Source organism: Arvicola amphibius, chromosome 6, assembly GCF_903992535.2.
Source record: "Arvicola amphibius chromosome 6, mArvAmp1.2, whole genome shotgun sequence".
Lineage (NCBI taxonomy): Eukaryota > Metazoa > Chordata > Mammalia > Rodentia > Cricetidae > Arvicola > Arvicola amphibius.
Window position 1 is genome coordinate 40,218,397 of NC_052052.2, and position 24,860 is coordinate 40,243,256.

The window sequence follows — 24,860 nt, forward strand, 5'->3', positions numbered from 1 at the left end:
GGCCCGGCACAGAGTATCCTCTGACCCGCTCACGTGAGCCCGACAACTTGCCAGCACGAAAATGCTGGTGAGGAAACAGATCCAGGGCAAGACTCACAACAAGTGGCCTTCGATTCGTCAGATCCATCTGGACACTCCTCTTCGCCATCGCATTTCCAGCGCTCCGGGATGCAGTGGCCGTTGTCGCAGGTAAAGTCGCTGTCCGCACAGGTCCTCTTGGCTGTGGGACAAGGATATGAAACAGCGTAAGGGCCTGCTGAGCACAGAATGCTTCTCTAAGACAGAGTCAGGCAGCAAATGGGTAGCTGTGCTCAGCCTAAAAGGTACACCCCAAACCTCCCACAGGGTCTGTAAGTAGGGAGCTCAAGTCCAGCAAGGCTGGCACCACCGCTTCCCGCCACCCCATTTCTCAACTCCTCTCTGCAGGCAGTTCACCTGCCTAGCGTACCACATAACCAGGCCCCTTGGAAAAGCGCCAGGGAGCCCATGATCATGAACCCTAAAAGTCAGAGACTTTTGTCTTTACCTGCCTATAGCACCACATAACCAGGCCCCTTGGAAAAGCGCCAGGGAGTTCATGATCATGAGCCCTAAAAGTCAGACTTGTCAACATTGCCTGCATTCAGCTTCTAGGAGCTCCGCCCAGGCTTGGGTTGGGGGTCTGGGAGTGGTGTCAGGAAAGGAATGCTCTGCACAGGGGGCAGCAGGCCTGAGTTTGTGTCTTGGCTATTCTGCTTTGCCATGTACTTTCAAGTAAGATACTTTCCCTTCTCTGCCTTTGGCTTCTTTGTAAGGAAAGGGAAGGGGATTCCGTAAGACACAATCTTTATTTTTTTTTTTAACCTTTACACGCACTGGTGTCTTGCTTGCATGTATGTCTGTGTGAGGGTGCCAGATCCCCTGGAACTGGAGTTACAGACAGTTGTGAACTGCCATATGGGTGCTGGGAATTCAAGCCAGGTCCTCTGGAAGAGCAGCCACTCCTCTTAGCTGCTGAGCCATCTCTCCAGCCCTCAAGATACAATCTTTTGCACATAGTAGGTAGTCACAGGTCAAGAGGTCCTAGAACTGGCAGGGATAGTGTCCTTATGGAGCCTGGGAGTCCTCTTCCTGAATAACAGTGGATGTAAATATGATGTTAGGGCCATCTGGACACTGCCCCTTTCTAGGGGCTAATAAGTCTTCTTTCTCCTTTTTCTTCCCTCTCCAGCTTCCCAGTCGGCGCCACCCTGATTACTGCTGGTCCCTACACACTATTAATACCACGGCACTCCGCTTAGGCTGTCATCTGAAAACCCTCTCTCTAAATGGCCCTCTATAGCCTGTACAGATGGTACAGATGGTAACTGTTTGGGGCCCTAGGCTGCACAGGCTCAGTCCTGCACCTTAGTTTTGCTATTGTGAGCAGAGCCCCGGCAGAAAGAGGTAGGTGAACAGAGCTGTGCTTCCGTACAATTTCGTTTTCAAAGTCCAGCCACAGGCTGGTTTTGGCCTGTGCCCTTAAATCTGATGCCCTCTGCTCTGTGTCCTCACTGATTCTGTGGTCTGGTGTGGTTTGCTTTTCTCCTGTCTCTCCACAACAGGTACCACCATGTCAGATTCCACATAGGACCCAACTCAGGGCAGACCCTAGGAGGACACCAAGCCCATGTCTGGCCTCTCTCCTCTTACACATCCAGGGCAGGGCTCCTTCCCCTTGGGATGCACATTCCATGGCCTAAGGATTTTTGTTTTGGTTTGGTTTTGGTTTTCCCATCTTGTGATCCTCCAGTTGCTTAGCAGGGTTTTGGGGGAACTGACTGGTTTCTTTGGCTCCACTCCATGTCTGCTTTGCTTTTCCATGGCATCCTTATGGTGCATCTGTATTCTGAAGAATTTTCTTCATGTCTTCCTAAGATAGATGCCTCTTTTTTATTTTTCCAGTTCCCTCAGTCTCTGTTGGATGTTTTACTCAGGAAACCCTAGGACAAACAGCCTGATATTTCCCCCACTTGACATAAGCAGAGTCCCAAGGAAAGCTATTAAGTTATATATCCGAGATCACATGTTAAATGAGAGCAGATTTGAACCTGTCAAGTCAAAAACCTGCTCTTTCAACCAGCACAGTCCCTAAACGGTGGTGCAGTGTGTCAGAAAAGCCCCCAAATAGGTTGAGGAGACAGTGACAGACCCAGTATCTCATAATCCTCTGCCCTGGGAATATAGAGAACATGACAGCAAGTCCAAGATGCTCAAATAAGGGGGCAAGCCTGCCAAGGAGTGAGACAGCTCGCACAAGGTGATGCAGGGACTCAGCCAGCCAGATAACATCCCAGCATTCTTTCTGGGCATTCTGGGAACGTAGCGGAGAGCTTGGTCTCTCCCTGTATGCTAAGACGTGACAGACATTGGGCATGGAAGCCATAGCAGTCAAGTGTTAGAAATGACAGTTTCAGGGCCGGCCGGCCCAGGGCAGACTTAGGAACAGAGTGTTCCAGTATCCTGGTCATTTTCACCCCAAATCTTAGGAACCCCTCACAGCTATCCTGGCGGCTGCGATTGATTAATCCTTTCACAGAGGAAACTGAGGCTGAAAGGAGAGTGGGTAGGCGGTGGAAGAAGGGCTGCAGGGGTCTGTGTGGCAGCTGCCAAAGGCAAGTAAATCCCTTTCCACTAGGACTTGCAGCCACCAAGGTATTGGCAGATAAAGAGCAAAGATTCCTGAGACAGATGCCCCTCAAACCTCGGGGACCTTGTGGCAAGGTAACCAAGCAGCACAGCAGCTCTTTCCCGAAAGGTGTATATACCCTTGCCATGTGCCCAAAAGTCTATAACAGAAACCTGGCCTACGGTGACCTGGGCTTGGGTAATGTACTACCCTGGAGAAACTGAGGCAGCATGATCACTTTCAGGTTTGAGACTAGACTAAACCACCTTTGAAGGCGCTGTTTTAGACCTCTGAAATCACATAGGATCTGGCACAGGAGCTTAAGATGAATCCTGACATGTCCACCTCTTCACTAGGGGACTGAGAGCAAGTCCCTTCTGTCTCTAAGTCAGTAGGGAGGTGGCTATCTTGTGTAGCACTGCCCCAGGACAAAAGGCAAAAAGAGCTCAGAGAATAAGCTCAGCATCCTCAGGTCCCTCCAGTGTACCCAGGCTTGTTCAGCCCTGCCACAGAAGAGGCCAAGCAGTCGGTCAGGGCCATCACTGCAGGCCATGCCAGATCCTACTCTCCTGGCCTTGGCTTTGGTTCCCAGGGCAATTCCCCAGCTGGGCTCCAGGCTGTGGTTCCCTGTTTCCAGGGATTTATGTCCCTCTGTGCCAGTCTGCCCCTTGTACAATGCCCACCTCTGTGAGCCCCTGTACTCCACACTGCAGGAGTGATACATAGTCATCCAGGGTCTGCGACATCATAATCTGGTGCCATGGCAACAGATGGACTGCTACAAAGGACTTGGGATTCCACAGGGTGGCGAGGAGGGGCCTACCCCAGGGAAGAACAGAGGACGGTGGGAAATTCAGGACAAAGGAAGTGGGAGCCACTGCTATTTATAATAACACGAGCAAAGGAAAGCATCAGACAGTTCATGGTCAAAGGGACTCTTCTGCCATCTGTGGCTGTGTGACCTTATTCAAGATATACTACTTCTCTGAGACCCACAAAACACAGGGTTGCTATGAGGGACAAATGGGTTGGGGTGGCGCTAGGGATCTGAGCACTGAGACACAAAGGGAGACATGGTTGAGGAGGGTAAAGTCACAGCCCCGGCCCCAGCTAAACGGTCTGTGCTGCAGGGTTGTCAGTCAACACACGTGGGTGTGCTCCTCCTCAGGAGATGGAGGCGTGGTGCTGATTGGTCCTTCAGCAGCTCTCAGCCCCTGGATGATCTTGCCAATTATTATGATCCCTCACCACTCCCACTTACCACCCCCAGAGGCATCCTTCCCCAGACAATGCATAGCCTCAAACTGAGGATCCCACCCACGCACTCCTGTGCAGAGATGTAACTTCTGATACTCCAGCGGCTCATCACGGCCAAGGGAATGTCCCACCAAGCCAGAGTTCCCAGAGGAGTGACAGCTCAAGATCACAGCTTGTAGCTGTGGGAGGCTACACTTGAGCTCCTCAGGTATTGATATCTGGGCCAACTGTGCAGCCAGGAAGCCTGAGAGACCTTCCTAGGCCACTGGAGGAAGACTGTGTCCAAGGAAGGAGGTGCCTATTGAGATGGGGGTGGTGGTGAAGGGTGTACTGGGAAGAGTTACTGGACTGGAGGAAACAGCACAGTTTGTAAGGGACTGGGGTGAGAGCGTGGGGCGGGGGGCAGCAAGTATCACGGAGCCTGTGAGTTCTACCAGGTTAGCAGCCAGCTTGCTCTGCCTGGCATCAAAACTGCCCTTTAGAGGCTCAGCTTGACCTTGCTTTCCTTGAGCTCACCCAGGAACCCACTCAGTGCCTGGCTAAGCACAGAGCTGCTTATTCAGCAGCCAGGGAGACCCATGGCTCTGCTTTGCAATTCTGTAAGGCTATGCAGCATGGACCAATGGCCCCTAGCAGAGGAAGAGAGTCAGGACACAGGCAAAGAGCCTGGCGGCCATCTGCCCATGCCTTCCCCACGGGGAAGCCCCCACAAAAGTCTGCAGCAGATACCTGATGGGCTGTTTCTTCCAGTACCTCCCATTTGGCTTAATGAAGAGATTTCCCCTTTCTGGATTCTATGTCTATTAATGTGCCAAGAAAAGAAAGTCTAGTGAGCCATATCTGGGAAATGCTATGTGATCCAAGCTCTTGATCTCTGCTCCAAGAAAGAACAGGACTCAGTCATCTCACTGCGGGCCTCTCCTACTAGACCATGGATAACAGACGTTCAAAGAGCAGCCCAGTTGAGCTCAAGGGTTCTCACTGGGGAAACATAAGTGCTCAAATCAGGGACTGAGTCCAGCCACCTGGGCCAGGGAGGTGGGAGACATCAGGGCTGCAGATTCCGTCTTCCCTCTGGTCTCCCGAGCTTCAGAGAGAGAGGCAGAGCAGAGCCCAATAAGACAGGTGGAGTCTAGCTCAACACTGCAATGGAGTGACCTGGGATGGGCCCCTACCCATGGAAAGAAGAAGAAGCCAAAGACTTAAAGCTTCCACCTCAGAACCTGCCCAGAGGGACTCAGCTGCTTCCATTTCCTCTCTCAGGCCTAGGCCAGCACCGGGTGGCCTGGCTCTGCCTGCAGCCAGGCCTAAGGCAGCTGGGCCACTTGTACCCTGTTCGGGGAGATGAAAGGGCTGCTCCCCACACAGTTACCCTTCTGCAGAGCTTGCCAGGCCCTGGGGTTGCCAAGGCGACTGCTGCCAGCAGAATGAAGATCCGGGGTGGGGGCAGGGGGCGTGCCAGCCCGCCCCTGGCCTACTAACCTGGCAGGCAGATTTAAAATGACAGCCCAGGAAGCTACTATTAAACTGTCACCCCAGTCAACAGGACGACAGACTAAGAGTGTTCTCTGGGTGGAGCAACAACACAGCAGGAGCGAGAGGGGGAGGAGACAGTGGCCTGGAGCAGCCTGCGGCCCCCTTCCCGGAGGCCCTGGCCTGCAGGCTTGTCCACCCACTGCCAGAAACAACCTCTCAGGCTACGGTGGGTCCTGGCATGGAGCTGCCACACAGTGCAAGCCCTGGCAAATGTTATTCTTCACACTTAAGCAGAAAAACCCTTTTCCCAAGTGAAACTCCAACACAGAAAATCGATGAAAACGGAGCTGCCGTGTGGAAACAGGGCAAGAAGTGAGGAGTCCCACCTGCTGTTTCTGCAACAGTCCTGCAGGAACCTTCGGGAAACTCTGGACTTGGGAGCTACTTTGTGGTCCAGCAGCCCTGGGTTCAGATCCTTACCCCTCCCCAGGCATGTGATGTTCCCATAAGCCCTGAGTCTAAAGATCCCACGGGTCTGACATTTAAAACAGCTTCCCTGTGTCTCAGGCACTAACTCTCTAAGGATTCCTGGTCTTCATGTTTCATACCCTAAGCTCCGAGGACTAACAGTCACTGCCCGTCAGAGACATCAGAAAACAGAGGATGGCATCACCTACATCCCTGTTTCCCTGGGTCCAGGCAGCCACATTCTGACAACCCACAACTCCAGGCTCTCGGTGGTACTGCAGACTTCCTAGAGTCCTGACACGCATCAAGCGTGGCATGTAGGCTTAAGCCTTTGGCTCTATGCTGCCTAGCTGGCTGCAAGACTTAGGCCACCACTGTCCATCAGCAGGTGACATTCAAGACATCTGGGTCCTTTCTCCTCCCACCTGGGGAGAATGAGGAAGACCCCCGAGTTGCTGAGGAGGCCAGAGACAAGTACAGAGATCCTCTCATGGTGGGGATCACTTACGTGAAGTCCTCTTTGCTGTTAAGTTGGTAAAAGTGTCCCGAGTCTTCCCAGTTGTCTCCTCTCCTATCCACTTCACTACAGGTTACACATTCTATCCAGAGTCAGACACAATGTCCCCAAACACCCAAGGCAATAAAATGAGGTAGGGAGGGACCAGGAGGCCAGAGGGAGAGATCATGTGGGAGACATCTGCAGAGTGTCTGGTGGAGGTGGTGGAACCAGGCCTGGAATGTCAGGATCACCTGGTGATCCATGGCTGTGGCAGACATCAATGTTACTGCGTGAGCATCTGATACCACTGTCTCCCAGTGAAAAATAGATCTTCCTGCCATCTTCTGCTGGGGACCTTAGAGGAAGGAACCATCCAGCACAGGAGACAGGAGAGAGTTCCAGAGAATGACTTGAACAAAACATCACAGCAGGGCTGAGTCAAGACATGAGCCCATACCGCTCTCCCTGATACAGACTCTCTCCTCCGTGTCCTCAGCCTAGGAGCTCCCTCAGAGACTCTCTAGCCCCACATCCCTAACTAGCAAGTTGGCTCTTCCACTCCGGGTCTTAGTGTCCTCATCTGAATCAGCCTTTAAGGGCTCTGTCCAGCTGATGTTCTGACCAGTGACTTCAAGACACAGAGGTTGTGATCTTTGGTGTGCTCCAAGGCCCTCTGAAGGGCCACCCAGGGCTTCCCACAGCCAGCTCCTCTTTTCAGATCCATCACATCCCCTTTGCTCTCGGACACTCGGCCTGGCTGTCACCAAGGGAGGTCCAAGCTCTCTCTGGAGTATGTGGGACTCCCAGTCGCCACAGGAAAGATGAGCAGCGCTGAGGGGTAGACAACAAAGGCATCTTCCTGTCCCAGTGATTTGTAGAAGCGGGCAGCATTGGGCCAGTGACAGCTGGGGGTGGGGGAAGGGTTTGCAGGAGAGAAGTGGATAGGATGGGATCAGCAGGGGTCTTGGGCTGGTGCCTGCCAAGGACCCAAACCCAATGTCTGCATCCTGCTTGGAGGCACAGGTGTACGCCTCAGGAACACCATCTCCTAAGGAGCAGATCAGCCGCATCCTGGAATGTGGACTTGGCACTAGGATTCTAGGTCCCAGGGAAACAGAAGAAAACTCAAGGCGTCCTCAGAGTAGAAGCTTCCAGAGAGCAGGAGGCAAGGTTAGGAAATCCTTTTAGACCAGGGTCTTGCCTGGCTCCAACTTCACCATCCCCACTGGGGCAGAGGATACCTGACTTGTCTCAGCCACTTCTGGCCAGGAACCTTCCTACCTAAGCCCAGATAAGCCACCTGAAGCCTTTAAGAGGTCTGTGGTTGTGCCTGCACACGCACGCACACACACACACACACACACACACACACACACACACACACACACACACACACAAGGTCCCTCGCATTTGGGTACCTGTTCTTCCTGCCGTAGGCCTCCTGGTAGGAGGAGGGGTAGCTCTTCTGCAGTTCAGAGGTTCTAGATTGCATTCTAGCCTCACTCTGCCAATCTGCTGAGGGACCCTGAGCAGGCTTCTTTAAGGTCTAGGCCCTCCCAGCAGCCAAGGGAAAGCCCAGAGTTCCCTGAGCAGAGCTCGGCAGCCAGTGCCAAGGAAGCCAGGCTACAGGAGCCCAAAGATCCCCAGTGCAAAGGAGTGAGGGATGGAGTAACTGACGTCTTCCACAGGAGGTCACCCCTAGGCAGTGGCTGCTGCTGCTGGGAAGAGGCTCTGGCTGAGCAGAAGATACACTCTTCACCCATTAGGCCGGTAGGTGAAGCATTCCTGTAAGCCCAGAGGACCATTCAACAGCAACATGTGTTCCTGGGGAATCTGCTTCCTCATGCTGGGCCTGCTGCCTCTGTGAGTGTACCTCTATGCTAGGCTCTCATTCTTGTTAGCAAGCGTGGGGCAGACAGGATCCTCATCACACTAGCCATGTAAGGGACCTCTGTTCATCTGTGCGTCCAGTTTAAGGTATGGCTCTGAGAAATTGTTGGGCCCTGTGGCAGGGATGCCTGCTGGCTTTGTGTGTGTGTGTGTGTGTGTGTGTGTGTGTGTGCGCGCACGTCACCAGGCATGTATGGAGATCCGAGGACAACTTACATGAGTCCGTTCTTTCCATGTACCATATGGGTCCTGGGGATTGAACTCAGATCATTAGACTAGATGGCAAAGTACTCTTACTGAGTTTTCTTGCTGGTCCCCACTGGCTTATATTCTACTGAGGGTAGGGTTAAATTAACCCCGGGTATCTCTAGTAGTCCCAGCCTGCAGGATGCTGGCTGTGCTCTGGAGCCTTTGCTGTCTCCGTGCCTTGATCTCTCCATCAGTGGTGTGACAGACTGGACAAAACAAGCTTCGCGCTCCTAAACGTGTTCCCCACCACCAGGCCCAGGGCAAGGCAGGCAGAGAGAAGAAACCGTGGCTTGGTACCCAGGGCCTCACTGTCTACACTGCTCTGGCTCAAGATATTGGGAGGCAGGTAGAAACCAAGGCCAAGGTTCCTCCTAATCAGAAAGACTTTCTTTCCCTGTCCTGCCGACTCTTATCTTCCTCAGAAGATGGTCAAGGGACTGTTCAGGGGCTGAAGGCTCAGATGGACAGACACATATGCAGCTCAGCTCCCACGAGGTGCTAGATGGAGACCAGGCCACATGAGACGCTCTAGTGGAACTTGGGCCTTGGAGCCTACCCGGCTCAATCCTCAACTTTGTGAACATGATGCCAGAGACGCTGGGACCAACCTAAGGTGACACTCAGGTGGCACCCCCAGCACAAACTTAGCAAAGCAATTCCTCCTTCACAAGCCCCGACAGGACAGAACTGACTGCAGCTTGAAGGGAGAGGGGCGAGTGTGGGAGAGGGCTCAGCTGATAAAGGACCTGACTTTGTACCCCTAGCACCCATATTTAAAACAAAGTCAGAACTCTGGGAGAGGGTGAGGAGAGATGGGTAGAATCCCAGAGCTTGCTGGCCAGCCAGTCTAATAGTGAACTCTGGGTTCAGTGCCATCAGGTGAGAGACGCTGTGTACTGCACCTACATACTCCCTCTCTGTTTCTGTCTCTCTGTGTCTCTGTCTCTCTCTCTCTGTCTTTCTCTCTGTCTCTCTGTCTGTCTCTCTCTCTCACACACCCATACGCACACACACACACACACACAAACACACGAGTCACATAACCACAGATCCAGCTCTCCATATTTCAAAGACACAAAAGTACTACAAAACACACTACACTACTCAGGCCCACTGAGCCAGAATGTGGGCACTGGTCACAGAAAGTTTCCAGTGTGGCCATCAAAGACACTCACTGGCAAACTGCAAAACCCCAGAAACTCCTGTCATGGGATCTAACACAGGTGCCGGGAGCAGCAGGCATAGCCACCCCTCCCCCACCACAGGCACAGGAATCCCACCACTGACATATGGTCAATCTGTGCAAGCCAGGGGCTGAATGCTGTCCCTCCTGAACAGGGAGGGAATAAGTTCTCAACAGGAGACCCCCACTTTGTACAAATGGATTCTTCATCCTCCTTGTTCTTTGGCTCTGGTCAGAAAGATTCTCAGGGAAGTGGCAAGGAGCCAAGAGCTGCCATGAAATGACTTTAACCAGCAGACAGGCCGGTAATAGGTTTCGGTGGGAAAAAGGCAGGAGCGGGCGATTCATTCCAACTTGCTATGCGATAAAGAAAATTAAGGCATAATACTGAGGAGGCAGCGGCTCTGTTAACCTGTGTGGAATACCAATTACTTCAAGCATCTGAAATTTGTTAGAAATAAAAAGAAAAACCCAAATGAGTGTGATTGTGGCCCAAGGCTCATCTGGATTAGGCTGTTTGTTTGCCCTGGAACCCTAATGATGGGAATGAGGGAAAATTCCCTGTTACCTGGGAGACCGCTATGCCAAAACAGGGTAGGGGGGAAGGCAGGCCCACGTGCAGCCACTGGTTTGCTTGAGAAGTGCTAATGATAGAAGGAATCCCCAGGTTCCCTCCAGGAGAGCTGGGGGCAGAGACTGCCATGGCCTCCCTTTGTCCTGTCCTCTATGGTACTCACTTTCCCAGGTGAAGCATCCGGGAGGACCAGCTTCATTCAAATCCTGTGTCAACAGGAGAGTCACAGATCTCTACAGCTGGAAGTCAAAGAAGGGGGTGCCTGTCTCAGGGCACTGGTCCAGCCAGAGGGAAGGCAGCAGAGGTAAAGTTAGTGACCAGAGGCTGCTACAGCACAGAGCTCAAGCAAGCGCTGAGCAAGACACAGGCTCGGAGTAGAGCCAGATGCCAGCACAGTCTCCCTACTCACAGACCTTTGGCCCACACATCGGCTCTGCTACCCTTTCTCAGTGCTCCTTATGCAAGGTAAAGATACCAACTGCCTCAGGCCAGCATGTTCCCCAGGAAAACAGCCCGTTATGGCTCGCATGGAAGTGAAGCAGCTTACCCTGCAAGCATTGCCTGCTTCAGAACAAGCTCATTCCCCTTGGTCTTGCTCTTCAGTTTTTCCTGGCACAGAAGCCAGAGAGTCTAGTCTACTGCCTGCTGTGGTTAACCTCCTGCCAGGAGGAAGTTAAAGAACTCAGGGCTTAAATCCTGTCTCTGTCCTTTACTGACTGTGTGACCTCATGCAGGTCACTTGGCCTGGTATATATGATTTTCTCTTAGATGAGGAACACGGGCTGAGACTTGGTCCTGACAATGGAGTGATGACCACCTCATTGCTCCTTAAGGTGTACAGAGCCTATTACATATAGTTCCTCACTTAGTTTGCTGCTGAGAATTGAACCTAAGGCCTATTGCATGCTAGGTAAGTACTCTACCACTAAGCGACATTATTATTTATTTATTTTGGAGACAGGGTAGTAGGTACTTTGTTGCTCAGGCTGGCCTTAACTTACTATGTAGCCAAGAATAATCTTGAACTTCCAATCCTCCTACCTCCATCACTATGACAGGCTTATGCAATGCTGGGGATTGGACCCTAGGCCTTGTGTGCACTAGGCAAACACTCTTCTGACTGGGCCACCTCTCCAGTCCTTACTTAATTCTTACAACTGTCACACAGCGAATGAGTGGACTACTAGGTCCGGTGTTCCCCAGCAGCTCAAGGTGCCCCCTTTATGGAATAAGAACACAGGGGCTGCAGTGGGAGTTCTGAACGTGACCCTGGTCAGTCCTGAGAAGTAAGGGCGGTATTCTTTCAGGAACCTCTCCAAGCCGCCATGAAAATTTGACAACATAAAAGATGCCTAAGGCACACATTTCTGGCCAGGGCAATAGCCTATTAGAGTGGAAAAAGCACCACACAGGGAGCCCAGGGCAGTCCTGTCCCTCCACCCTGGCTCCGTGCATGGACAGGCCTGACTTGCCCCATCTGTCAAACAAAGCACAAGGATTCCTGCCCCCTTCCCAATGCCAGTGTATACCTGCCAACCCTATCTCCATCCTGCCTTCTGCCCAAACAGTCTGTGACCACCACCTCTGCCAGGAAGGCCCAAGCGGCCCACTGGGCAAATAGCCCGGCCTGTTTCATTCTGTCTACAAGCCAGGCCTGAGGCTAGACCACACACAGGGAGGTATGTTAAAATGGACATTCAGGTCCTCAGGCGTGGCACACAGCACACAAACATGCATGTACAGAGATACTCAGCCACATGCGTACTCATATGTACCCCAAATACCAAACACAACTGAGACACACATTCCATACTGGGCACATGCTGCATCACACAGTACACACACACACACACACACACACACAGGTGGCTTCCTATTCTCACACACTGCAGAAAATACGCCGAGATTTGCCTGCCTCTCCTGTGACAGCCAGATGGTAGGATTCTCCCACTGGGCTACCATTTAATGCTCTAATTAATTAAAAAAAAATCTAGGTACCCAAGGTCTGGATTTGTTCCAAATGTCTCAAGCATGGCCCAGCCAGAGGCCAAGGAAGATAGCAGGACTTAGGGGGAGGGGGCACACTGTACCTAGCAGAGGCCCCACCCCTTACCTTGCTAACAAGAGGGCAGAGGCCATGTGCCCCTGCAACTCAGGACAGGGAAGGACTCCACTGTGGTATCCCCGTACATGGCATTCCTGTTTTTGTAGGAGTAGGCGTGGCGGGGGGGACCCTCAGACTGCACTACAATGTGAAGGTGTTTGCCAACACTGGGGTGAACTGGAAGCTCATAGGCAGATCCAAAGCTGTCTTTGCTGAGTCCTCTTGTGTAGAAGTCACTGACGGGAATGTGTTTGTGCCTCAGCAGTCTGCTGGGGACAGGACTGAGCCTGAGCTGAGGGACGGCTAAGCCCCCTGCCCTGAGCTGCTATACTCCAGTGTGGCAGCTGGCTGGAAGCAGTCTGCTAACCTCATCTTCCAGGGGGCCAACCCCTCACCCTCTACCCCCACCACTGCCCAGGCCATGAGGATGGGGGCGGGTGCAGGCAAGGGAGACCTGAGCATCCTTCGCCCTCCAGGCCTTTCCCAATATGGTCTTTGCTTCTGAGCGTTTGGAAAACGCTTAGTAAATTTACCGCCTCACTTATGAGTAATCTGCCGTCAGGAGCTCTGCGTAAGCGCGGGGCTGAATTAACAAGCCTTAATTAACGTTAATGTTGTGACACATCTCAACCTGAGTGGGGAAACCCCCCATATCCTGTACCCAAGCCCCTGCCTGCACATCCCTGTTCATGTGGGAGGTGAAAGACTCAGTAGGGGCTCTCGAGGATCCTGAGGGACAAAATGGGGACTATCTCTAACACAGAACTGGGGAGGGGGATGGGTTGGGGTCTTGAAGAGAGAGGGGGGGGGTTAGGATGCCAGAAGCCTCAAATATCCATTTCCAATAGAGCGCTCAGCTCACACTGCCCTCTGAGAGCCAGTCCCCAGGCTCAGAATCCCCTAACTCCTCATCTCATATGCCATGGTAAGTTTCCCCACCTTTTTTTTTTTTGCCCCACAGAGTAAGGGCACTAAGTAACCACGGTCCACTGTGCCCATCAGTTCTCTGAAGTGGGGACCACCAAGCTCCTACTGTGCAGACAGGACACCTTGACACTATGAGGGAAGGTGACCCGCCCAGCTCTCATGCTCCGTGACTATAGTGGAGTGGGTCGCAGTGTGGGTGGAGGGAAGGATCCCTTCCATCCATTACACTCACTGAAAAGAGCCCCTTGAGAAATCCAGAGATCCGAAGATTATGGGGGGAAACGTTAGGCCCTAGGGCTACCCTGGGTTGATCTCGGGCCTGGCCACAGTGTCTGTGGACTGATTTTGTAAATGACATGTGAAGGGAGAAGGAGCTCTTGACAGTGAGTGGGGGTATCCAACTAGAGTGGGCCAGGATTCTGTCTTCCAACCACTGAGACTTAACTAGGCTGTCTCACCACCCCAGGTACCCAACCAGAGTTAGGCTCTGGGGAAGGGACTGCCGTGGTGGGAATGACCGCAGTGGTGGGAATCCCTTGCTCTCAAGACTGACACCACCTTTTCCATTCCTCCTGGCTGTCCTCAGGATGCCAGCAGAGACCTGGCATGAGGGAGACACACTGTAATTTATCATTAATGACTCATTATTAATATTAATGAGAAGATGTCCATGCCCATGAAAGAGGCCCAGGGCCTTAGCCCTGCACACATCTTGGGTTACCTGTAGTTTAAGGGCCTTGTACTCCAAGTTGGACCCCACTTTGGCTCCAGAGACAGGAGGAGCCCTGGTCTTCAGTTCTCGGTAAGGAACTACCCAGCCAGAAATTGATGCCAAACACCTGCCTGAGAACGGGCTGGGGCTTGAACAGACTCTACCTCCACAAGAGCACGGAGAGCCCTTGTTAGGCCAGCAGCCCTCAACAAGCCCCAGCTCACCTCACCCTACTGGGGAGCGACCCCCCTCCCTGCACACCCTAGGAAGCCACTCACCACTTCTCACCTCACGCATCTCTGTGAAGAAGGAGTAAAGGCAGAGGGTGCTCCACAAGACACATGCGAGGACAGAACGCAGGGTGAGGGCACAGTAGAGACTTCTGCCAGCAACTGGGGATCCAACAAATGGGGGACCCAACCCTGCCAGGGGTCACTAAGAAACTGGGCGGGCTCGAGGGGGGTCTCTAGATTCATGGAAATGCTCTAAGTAAGCAAGAGCAGCCAAAGGCCCCTGTGGACCCTGTGAAAAGCTGGGACTCCTGAGGCCTCAGGACAAACAGGAGGAACTTTCTGAGAGCTGAGAACTGCTTTATTATCTCAGGAGCTATGCAAGCCAAGAATCCATCCATCTATCCATCCACCCACCTACGCATCCAACCAGTAAGTGTACACTGGACCTTGTGTGGCCACTGGGGGTTGGGAGAGAGGGGAGAGCCATTCTTGCCTGTTAAAACCAATCTAAAGAAACAAGATACCCCAAAAGGATCAGAGCAATCCTAGGTCAGGACTGTCCGCTCTTTGCTGGGGCCTACAAGAAATGCAAGAGGCCATGAAGGCAGCTCAAGCAAACCCACCAAAGTGCACACCAGTGTTAAGCTCTGGCCCAGAAGGCACCCTGCTTGAGCCCCCAATGCTCTCTGTGATCCCCACGTCCTTCCTTGACCACGGCTCAGTCCCAGCACCCCCCCCCCCCAACACCCAGTGAAAGGGAGCAGCATCTGTCCTTAGTGTGCAGGAGCCATGGCACAGCCAGCCAGGCAGGTGGCAGGCTCACCCCTTGCCCGCTTTCCTGCCCCACAACATCCACGTGGAACCCACCCCCACATTCCTGGGGAACAGGCTCCAAGGAAGCCAGGCAGCCAGACCACCAGCTGCTTCCCTCCCTACACAAACTATGGACACAAAGCACCCTCCCCCAACTCTGCCCGCCTGCGGTGACAGCCTCTTGGCACCAACTCTCCCCTCCCTCCATCTGTCAGGAATCAGTGCAGACAAACTGTGAGAACCAAAGAGGAAGTAGCAATGCTGCATGGACCCCCTCCCCTCGCCCTGCCTTCCTAGCACTCCCGTCCCCTCTCAACCCCTCCCACGTGTCCCCCCTCCTCCTCCATCTGTCTCCATGGTCCCTACAGATGAGGACACTGACAGAGTGGGCATACAGAGAGGATGAGGACAGGTTACCCAGCAACACCTCTTACAGCCACCATGACGTCTTCCTTTTTCCCCAGTCATCAAGGGATGATGGGATTGAGAACTCAGTGTTCCCATCTGTGTGATGGGTATAGTAAATTTCTTTCCAGACCACCTCCCAAGGGTTACCATGAGCTTCAAGACCACATGGAAAGCCTTGGTCTGCCGTGAAGCCTCACAGGAGACAGATGGCCAGTGCCTTTCTCAGAGAGTTATGAGGTCACAGCAGGACTTAGATGGATAAATGTCTTGCAGAGTACCAATAGCAACAGGATCACAGCAGAGCCGTAATTGTGAGAGGTGAGCAGGGCAAGGGTGGGAAACCAAAAAGTCATCATATACTGTGCTGGAGGCAGATCCGTGGTCAGTGTCCTGTGCTCCTCAGAGCACCCGGGATGCTATGCTGGAGGCAGATCCGTGGTCAGTGTCCTGTGCTCCTCAGAGCACCCGGGATGCTGTGATAAAGGCAGATCTGTGGTCAGTGTCCTGTACTCAGAGCACCCGGGATGCTGTGCTGGAGGCAGATCAGTGGCCAGCGTCCTGTGCTCCTCAGAGCATCCGGGATGCTCAGCCCTGGCTCTGGTTCTCTCTGCATTCTCCAAAATGTGGAGTAGAGACCCAGCATTTTTGTTTCCAAGGAAAGCCATGCCCCGCTGGCTCCCCAGGTATCTTGGGAAGTCCTGCTGCAGGGACTTCCATAAGGGGTGGGGAAGCAGCAGTCTGGGCTTGTGGGGTGCAGGAAGGCTGGTTCAGCGTCCAGGGCACCGAGGGCTTCCTGAGATGTGAGACTTACTTTTAACCCTGGGACGGCTCTGAGCGGACCAGAACAAGTGAGTCATCCTCATGCAGGGTGGCACTTGGCAGTGACAGGCAACAAACAAACAGAACCGTCACTGGAAAAGCAAGCTCCGTGCTGGTCCCACTTGTGAAAGTCCCCGTGGAGGGGAAACTCTGGTTTGACCCCAGCCACGACGTACAGGTGAAGTGTCATGGCTCCTCCGCCCCTTCATAGTGACAGAAGCTAAGGTTCATTGAAAACAATGAAACGGGCCGGTGATCCCAGGGCACATAACCTAGGGGGACATTGGAGGGAGGACTCCAGGGCTCCAGTCTCCATGCTCCCCGGGGACTCTCAGAAATCCTACGCCCAATCGCGGGTGCCAAGAGAGCTGGTATGCTGCGAGAGGTAGAGAACACACCAGGCCCAGGGTCACCCTCCAGTTCCTACCTTTCCCTTCCACTACAGACATCGCTTCACCCCTGCCCCCAAGGCAAGTCTACATTCTGAACCACAGACTCTTATCAGACTTTCGAAGTACAGAGAGACAGGGACAGAAACAGAGAGAAACCTGGGAGGGTAGAAGTGCACCAGAGGAGAGGAAGTGCCCAGGAATGGTGGCCTCCGGGTAAAGCAAGGCCAGACTGCATGGCAGAGATGTTGGAGTCTTTCACTTGGGGATGGCTGGAGTACAGTCCGCGGTTTGGGGCGGTGGATGGAGACCTGCGGCTGCAGAGGAGGCAGGCGCCTGTTAGGTTGTGACCGGTTCTGAGCATCAGCCGAGGAGACTGCCACCTCTAAGGGCAGGCGAGGAGGGGACAGCCTTGCCTCTTTCAGAGTGCCACTGCCAAGCAGAGGTTAGACAGGAGGCAAAAGACAGATTTCAGGGGTGTACTACCACAGGGTCTGGTAGGGTAAAATAATGCAGGGGGCATGACTGACAGGTGGCAGGCAGGGGGAAGGATCTCAGAGACCACAACATGTGAGGACTCAGCGAGCCGAGAGTTCTCGCCAGAGCCCTACACTCATGCTGTGCCATGGCCATCACAGACATGGGCACTGCTGCTCAGGAGCTAAGCTGTCTGCAGGAGTATCTGTCACCTTCACCTCTAGGCACCCACGTCTGTCATCATCTTCCGCTTCCCAAAGCTCCGGAAAGGCACTCACATGACAGGAGCTAGGCAATGCCAACAGCACCTGAGAATGTGCAGCATGTGGGCCCCACGCTGACATCAGAGAGATAGAGACCCCCAAGGAGGATGGGCCTCCCTGTACTGGGGCCATGGCAGGACAGAGGAAGGAATCCAGGACAGCCCGGAGTGGGGTCGGAACAGTCTCTCTAAGCAGAGGTTTCTAAATCAGCTGGAACCAGAAGGCAGGCCAGCTGGACCTCCTGAGAAGGTGTCATAAAAAAGCTCTGTCTTGACACAGAGACTAGTGAGCAATCAGGAGTCCCCTGTCCCCGGTGTTAGACGCTGGATGCTGAGAGATCACTAAACATGCTGCCCAGAGGCTGTTTCACTACCCAAGGGCAGCTTGCTCATGCGGTGCCTTGGGACTTTCATGGGACATCTCTATAAGGCCAGACATAGAGGTCTCCAGTGGTGCACAGAAGAGAACAATTTAAGCCTCTCCCTTCAGCTTTCCCCATCCCCAAAGGCAGAATGCTGGAGCACGGCAGGGGACAGAGGATAGAGTTGAGGCAGCCCTTCAGCCCTATTTGTCACAGAACTGTGTCCTCTCTAAAGGGCCCAGTGTCCTTCCCTTCCTGGGCACATCTAGGGGCAGATATGTAATGTCCTCTGCACATCATACCACCGGTCCCTGAGGCTCTGCGCTCATTTCTTGACAAGGTTCCTAGAAGGTCTCTAATTAAACTGGGCCAGTAAGTTCCAGACCGGGGCCACAGGATGAGGGGCACTAAAGAGTCTTTCTGGGGGCTCCCTGGCTCCTCCCCCCCATTCGACAGTCAGGGATAGGTTGAAGACAGGGTTAGAGGATATTAAGGATCGTTCCTGTCCCTACTGCTTTTGTAAAACCTCACTGTCACTTGGAGCTAGGTTGTGATGGTCAGGTAACCTGCCCAGAGTTGCTGAGGTACAAAGTGTTGAAGGTTGGACTTGGCCTCACTGGTGAGGTGAAGCCCTCAGGAGGATTTTTACATCTGGGCTCCCAACTAGCCATGAGCTAAGCAGAGATGGCTAGGCGGGCCTGGGAAGGAGCTGAGGCTGAAGTTCAAATGCTGCTCACAGTGGCTCAAATGCTGTTCTACAAAACCCTCCCCAGGGCAAAGCCACAGCTTTACCCAGGCCCTGCAAAATGTCACAACAAAGTGCAGCTTTGGAGGGGGGGGTGCAGAGGGGAGGGAGCAAGAAAGAGAGCATGCTCAGCACAGAACTGTGGGGTCAGGAAAGACCCCAGGGCAGGGAGAGGGAAGGAAAGGCAAGAAGTACTGAGGGCACACCACATGGCTGCTGTCCACACTGTGTGCCCTCCACCGACAGCATAGAAATAAGACTGACTTTCAGGAAGGACACACTGTTTCTGGTGCTTTCCAGGAGATAGAAATTACTTAATCCTATTACTGGATAGTCTGGAGTTTATGCTGAAGGGACTTACCCCAGGCCGAGGCTGGGACTAGCTGTTACTGTACAAACCACGATGGCACTAGTATCAGTTTGCACAGTCCCTACCAGGGGAGAACACAGGCCAGGCAGGCGGCAGGAGGAGGCACACCGCCTTTCACAGGAAGCCGATATAAAGTCTGCTCTGGCTAGCTCACAAGCACTAAGAAGCCACCCACGGCAACTCAGCAAAAGTAAACAGGCATAAAAAGCTCCAAGTACGATGGAGGAGATGGCTCAGTAGGTAAGACCACTTCCTGGGCAAGCGTGAAGACCTGGTTGAAACCCAACGCCCTTGTAAAAGCTGGCCATGGCAGCGCATTCCTTCTAACCCCAGCCTTAGGGGCAGAGACAGGCAGATCCAGGAGCTAGCCAGCCAGCCTAACTGAAACAGTGAATGTCAGGTTCACTGAGAGAACCAGGCTCAAGGCAGGAAGAGCAACAGAGGAAGACAACCAATATCCACCTTTGGCCTCTGCATGAATACTCCCACCCCCACCTGTCACACACACACACACACACACACACACACACACACACACACAACATATATACTCACACACCACACATGCACACACACACACACCACACACACGCTACACTTTTGAACATGATTTCCTCTTTTTGTGTACAGTTCAGACCATGTCCCTCGGGATTAGGGCCCATACTGTTGGCCCTCACAGCTCCTGCTTCAGCCTCTGGGCCTGGGCCTTCTGAAGCTCCTTGGAACCCTCACATGCAGGACCTCACCACGATGAACTCCAGCTTCTATGAACACCCTGAATTTCAGGGGGGGAAACAACAGAATCCTAGAGGATTCGGGCTGAGAAGAGCCTAGAGGTCCCCACTTCCAAAGAACAGAGACACCCCTCCTGCAAAAGGTTCAATGACCTGCCAAATGGCCACTTGGCAAGATGGGCCTGTAGCCTGGCCCCCAGCTATTGATAACTATCTTGGTCCTCATGGAGAGCCAGATAGCACATCGCAGGCTGGGAACAGAGACTGCTGGCACCTTTCCAGTGACCAATAAATCCCAGCCACAACAGCCTGGAGAGGGTATTTTGGTTTAAGCCACCTTGGCAGAGGTAGGAAGAAGAGTATCACCTTGGTATGTCCAGAATGGTCACTTCCCTCTTGATTACTCCTGCCCTCAGGCACACACTGTAGGCCATGGCCAAAAGAAGGGACTTTTTAAAAAATTAATCTTTTTATACACTATATTCTGATCATATATTTTTGATCATATTCTTTCCCCTCCCCAAAATCCTCCCAGATCCTCCCCGTCTCCCTACTTACCCAACTTCATGATCTCTCTCTCTCTCTCTCAGATGAACAACAAAAAATACTGGGCTTTAAGGGCGATGGGCAGCAGATGGCAGATCAAGGTCTAGGAAGGGGATGGAGGAGGGCTGGCTTGAATGCCTTTGGATTCAAGCCATGAGGAAAGCCCACGCTGCCTCCAGCTACTCAGCCAGGCGGCTTAACCTGGGCCTGGTGGGACCTTCCTGCCTCTCATCAGCTGCTATATCCCTCATGTCACCCCGGACCCACTGGGAACCAAGGTTCCTGGTGAGCCCGCTCCTGGGGCCACCTAGAAGCAGCTGCCCTGGGCCCCACTGCAGTCAGGATGGGGAGGCCTGTGAGGGGCTACCGAGTCCGGGCAGATGACCTCTGCCTCTCCTGCTGCTCTCCCAGCAGCGCCCTCTTGCTGTGCCCTTGGCGGAGGACAGTCCTGATAGTGAGTTCCCACGTGCGTGCGGGAATCATGCTTAGGAAGGGGCTGGGAATGTTCACCCGCTGGTCTTCACACCTCCATGCTGTGGCTGCTTCAGGACGGTTTGAGGGGCTGCTGAGCCTCATCTGTTTTTTTTCCCCTCCATCACCGTACTTCATCCAACCCAACCAGGATCTTACGCAGGAGGGAACACGATCTTTGGGCTGAGTTTTGGATCCTCTGCTCAGCTGCTCTCTCTACAGGCTCAGACTAAAATATAGTTCAGGGTAGTCTCCCATCCCCCAGGATAGCTCCAGTCCTGAGCCCAGACCCAGGCAGGAGCTTGATGCTCAGAGGACCCAGCAGTGCAAATAAAGCAAGAACCAGTGAGTGAAGAGGGAAAAGAAGTTCAAACAGGGAAGCTGCCTGCCTAAGTCACACAGTCAGAATTTGGGACAGAGGCAGAATAATCACCGCAATGCTAATGCGTCAAGAAAAATGAAGCGATAGTTTGGTGCTATTGTGGGTTTTTGATGGGTAAGTGTCCTTGGACCAGAGCATAGTTGTAAAGCCTAGATATGGCTACTTTGTGTCACAAAGCTGGGACACAGTGGCTCTGCGCTTAGGGCATAGGGAGGGGCTGGACTCTGGGCCATTAGGGCACACATGGGTGTTGCTAAGATGGGAAGGTACGTGATAAAAATGATCCCGCTAGCCAAGTCCTTCCCAAGACTTCATCTTCTTTGTTTGTTTCCGATTCACGTATCTTGTTTTGCTTTTTGTTTTTTAGTTAGAGTCTAGCTATAAAGACCAGACTGACCTGAAAATCAAGATCTCGCCTCAGCCTCCCAAGTGCTGGAGTTACAGACACCTCTGTCTACAGAAGAACAGGTCTCCACATTATGGACCACCCTCACAACATAATACAATCCAGTCCATAAAAATAATGTGCATTTATGCTATACTACTGGCATGGAAGGCTATATGTTATGAGGAGAAAACAACCTGAAAAATAGGACCTCATTTTTGTTTTAAAAAATACTTTCATATAATCATAAAAAGCTACTTCCATGAGGAAAGGTAAATATATAAATATAACCAACATAAGTTTTACTTCCAGAATGTACAGTGACAGACCAAGTCCTGTGGGGCTCCTGTGTCTGAAATCCCTCGTCATGACATTGGGGCTTATTTACTGCCATCGTCTGCCTCCCAGGTACACGCCTGTGGGGCCACACTGGGTGTGACGAGCCGGTGGCAGGGGGCCAACAGAGCACTGGGGATGGAGGTCAGTGCCCCGGGTAAGATGGTGCTACAGGACCACTCCTGTGGACTTCGCAGGTGCACTGTCCCAGGAAGGCTTTGGCCTGTTTGTCCTGCTGTTTTCTAGAGGGCAGTGTTTGGGGATACAGACATGGCTCAGCAGTTAAGACCATGTGTTATTCTTGCAAAGGACCCAGGTTTGATTCCCAGCACCCACATGATGGCTCACAACCATCCATAACTCCAATTCCAAGGGATATGACACCCTCTTCTGACTCCCACAGGTACCAGGTACACATGTGATATACATATATACATATATACACACATATATACATACATACACACACAAATACACACACACAGAGGCAACAAGCCATACATGTAAAATAAAAAAATCCAGAAGGTTGTAGGTAAAGGCAGTTGGGTCATGGAAACTGGGTGAATGGTGCTGGGTGACTAAGTCATCAGAACATTCAAGAAGCCTGATCAGACCCCAGAGTCCCTACTCCCAAGGTGCCTGGGCCCAGATCTCCCCGCTGTGGGTCCTGGACTGGCCCCCAATAAACAGAGACCAGACCAGTATGGTGGTGAGAAGCATGGAGTTGGTACTTATCAGGTTTCCCCTGAAGCCCTCAAATTTCTTGGGCCAGAGTGGGTGCCATAGCAGCTTGTACCAGGAGGGAGAACTTAGGGGCTGGTGATTAAAACAGGTGCTACCAGGGGGCCTAGCTAACGGCCAAGGGCATCCCAGGGCTGGTACTGCTCCGGAGGGAGCCAGCACAGACTATGATAGCGACTGGCAGAGATGTCTAAAATGCTCAGAAAGGGAGGCTGTGGCCCTCCGGTAAGTCAGACATACTGTGTGACTGGTGTGTGTGAATAGATCTCTCTCTTCCTTTCAGCTGCAACAGACCCTGCAGCCAGGAGCAAGTCATACCCCTGACCAGTCAGGTGACAGGGCAAACGACTTTGGCTCTTGGCTTTTTCTTTCTTCCTTTCTCTTTCTTTATTCCTTTCTTCCTTCCTTCCTTCCTTCCTTCCTTCCTTCCTTCCTTCCTTCCTTCCTTCCTTGTTTGTTTTGTTTTGTTTTGTTTTGTTTTGTTTTGTTTTGTTCCACTGTAGCTTTGGAGCCTGTCCTGGAACTAGCTCTTGTAGACCAGGTTGGCCCCGAACTCACAGAGATCTGCCTGCCTCTGCCTCCCTAGTGCTGGGATTAAAGGCGTGCACCACCACCGCCAGGCTTTGGCTTTTTCTTCTATGACACGCAATCATCACACTGCCAGGACTTGGCTAGAAGTCTTGAGTAAGACTCCAAAGAGAGAGCACTCAGAAAGCCATGCACACAGAACGACCCCTTTACTGCGTTTGCCAGGTGTCCTGAGAGGCCTGGCAGGGTCCAGCCAGGACAGCGTATCCCTGCAGTCCCCTGTACCAGAACTCAAAGCTCTGAGGTATAGCAGCCACATGTCTGCCCCTCAGCCTTTTCCCAGCTCAGCAGGGACAGAAAGGTGTGGCAGGCAGGTGTGTAAGAGTGGGAGGGGGGCATGTGCTGTTCTTCTCCCAGTCCCATTCAGGAGCTGAGCACCGTATTTCTAGGAACGAACCCCTAATGACACCGGGGTCTGGAAGCCAGGAGGGCGGGTAAAGCAGTGACACTGGGCTGACACTCCCTTTGGTCACCATCAACAGAGCATTCAGGTCCTCCTTTCTCAATGGCACAGCTAACAGAAGCCCATGAGGCTGGGGGAGGGGCCTGTGCTGTGACTCCATAGGGTCTCCAGAGAAGGTCCTCCCTAGTCCCACTTCCCAGACCAAACACTTGTATCCTAGGGAGACACTACTGGGAAATGTACCCTTTGACCCCATCAGGGTGGACAGAGTGGAGGCAGAGGCTGGTTTGCACTTGTAATCACAGTGCCCAGGAGGTTGAGGCAGGAGGATTACTGTGAGTTCCAAATCTGCCTGGTCTACAGAGTGAGACCGTGTCTCAAGGGAGAAAAATATAAAAAGGAGGACTAGAAGGGGGAGGGAGGGAGAGTGGAGGAGGAGGAGCCAAGGTGGTAGCTTTTAGATGGCAGAGCTCCAATCCAGAAGCATCAGGCCCTGCAGCACACAAGCCACACCATTTCTCTCTGAGCCTCTGTGTCCTTTTAAAATGGGGGTAAGAAGAAAACAAACCGAAAGAACTGAAGAAAATAAGCTGCTCAACACAGTCTCGGGCCTGGAGCTATTTGCCAGTTTCTGTTGTTGGAGCTCTCCAAAGGGAAGTATCTAATCTGGAGTCCCTGGGGTCCAACAAGACCCTGGCAGAGTGAGGCAGAAACTGAGACTAAAGGGGGTTCAGGGTAAAGAAAGGTCCCCCGGGAGAAGTGAGGACTTTCTGAAACACCAAGGGCCTTAGGGACAGACCATTCGCCCTGGGCCAGGAGAGTGCACCTGACAACACCCTACAGGGTGGTTGTTCCATTCTGGGTCTCTCTTCCTCAGTCCCTGGGGTTCCATGGCTTCACCTGCGATCTCATTCCCCAAGGAGGAAAGCTGTCAAGTCAGCCGCCTGTAGGCAGTGAGGGAGGAAGAAGCCACCAGCCATGGACCAGCTGCAGTCTCAGAAACTGAGGGGACTCTAAACCAAGTGGACCCATCGAAGGCCCAAGGGAGAGCCTTCAGCAGCACTCCCAAGGCCTGCTGGGACAGTCTAGTGACCCAGACCTGGGCCTACAGCAGGACAGGCTTGGGGCCTGCTGGCAGTTCCAGCAGTGGTAGCGAACACAGCTAGGAGGAAGAGAAACAGAAGGCTGGTTACCCAGGACTGCCCTTCCCAGTCCCTGATTACTTTCAGAGAGCAGCCGGGTCTGTTGGATTCATTTCTGCCCTAGCCCGGCTCTAGATACTTTCTGCCACTTCCAGGTCATCTTGGAGCCACCTCCCCTGCGGCTGGACCATCTCCAGCCTGAAGTCACACCCACTGCCGGAAGCCATACCCTCTGCTGTAGCCTGGAGCAGGGCTTGGGTGGCCTGCT

At 52.9% G+C, this 24,860-nt stretch overlaps 1 protein-coding gene across 9 annotated transcripts in view; it reads right to left on the reverse strand.

Moving 5' to 3' along the window:
- Positions 1 to 24,860, reverse strand: part of Lrp8 (LDL receptor related protein 8) — a 67,034-nt gene that overhangs the window by 36,818 nt on the left and 5,356 nt on the right. For 8 of the 9 annotated variants that reach the window (XM_038333178.1, XM_038333180.1, XM_038333176.1 and 5 more), the window contains exon 3: positions 98 to 220. In XM_038333178.1, the coding sequence (XP_038189106.1) occupies positions 98 to 220 (123 nt within the window). Of the gene's footprint in view, positions 1 to 93; positions 221 to 24,860 lie in introns of all 9 variants that reach the window. The other variant, XM_038333177.1, reaches the window with a different exon arrangement.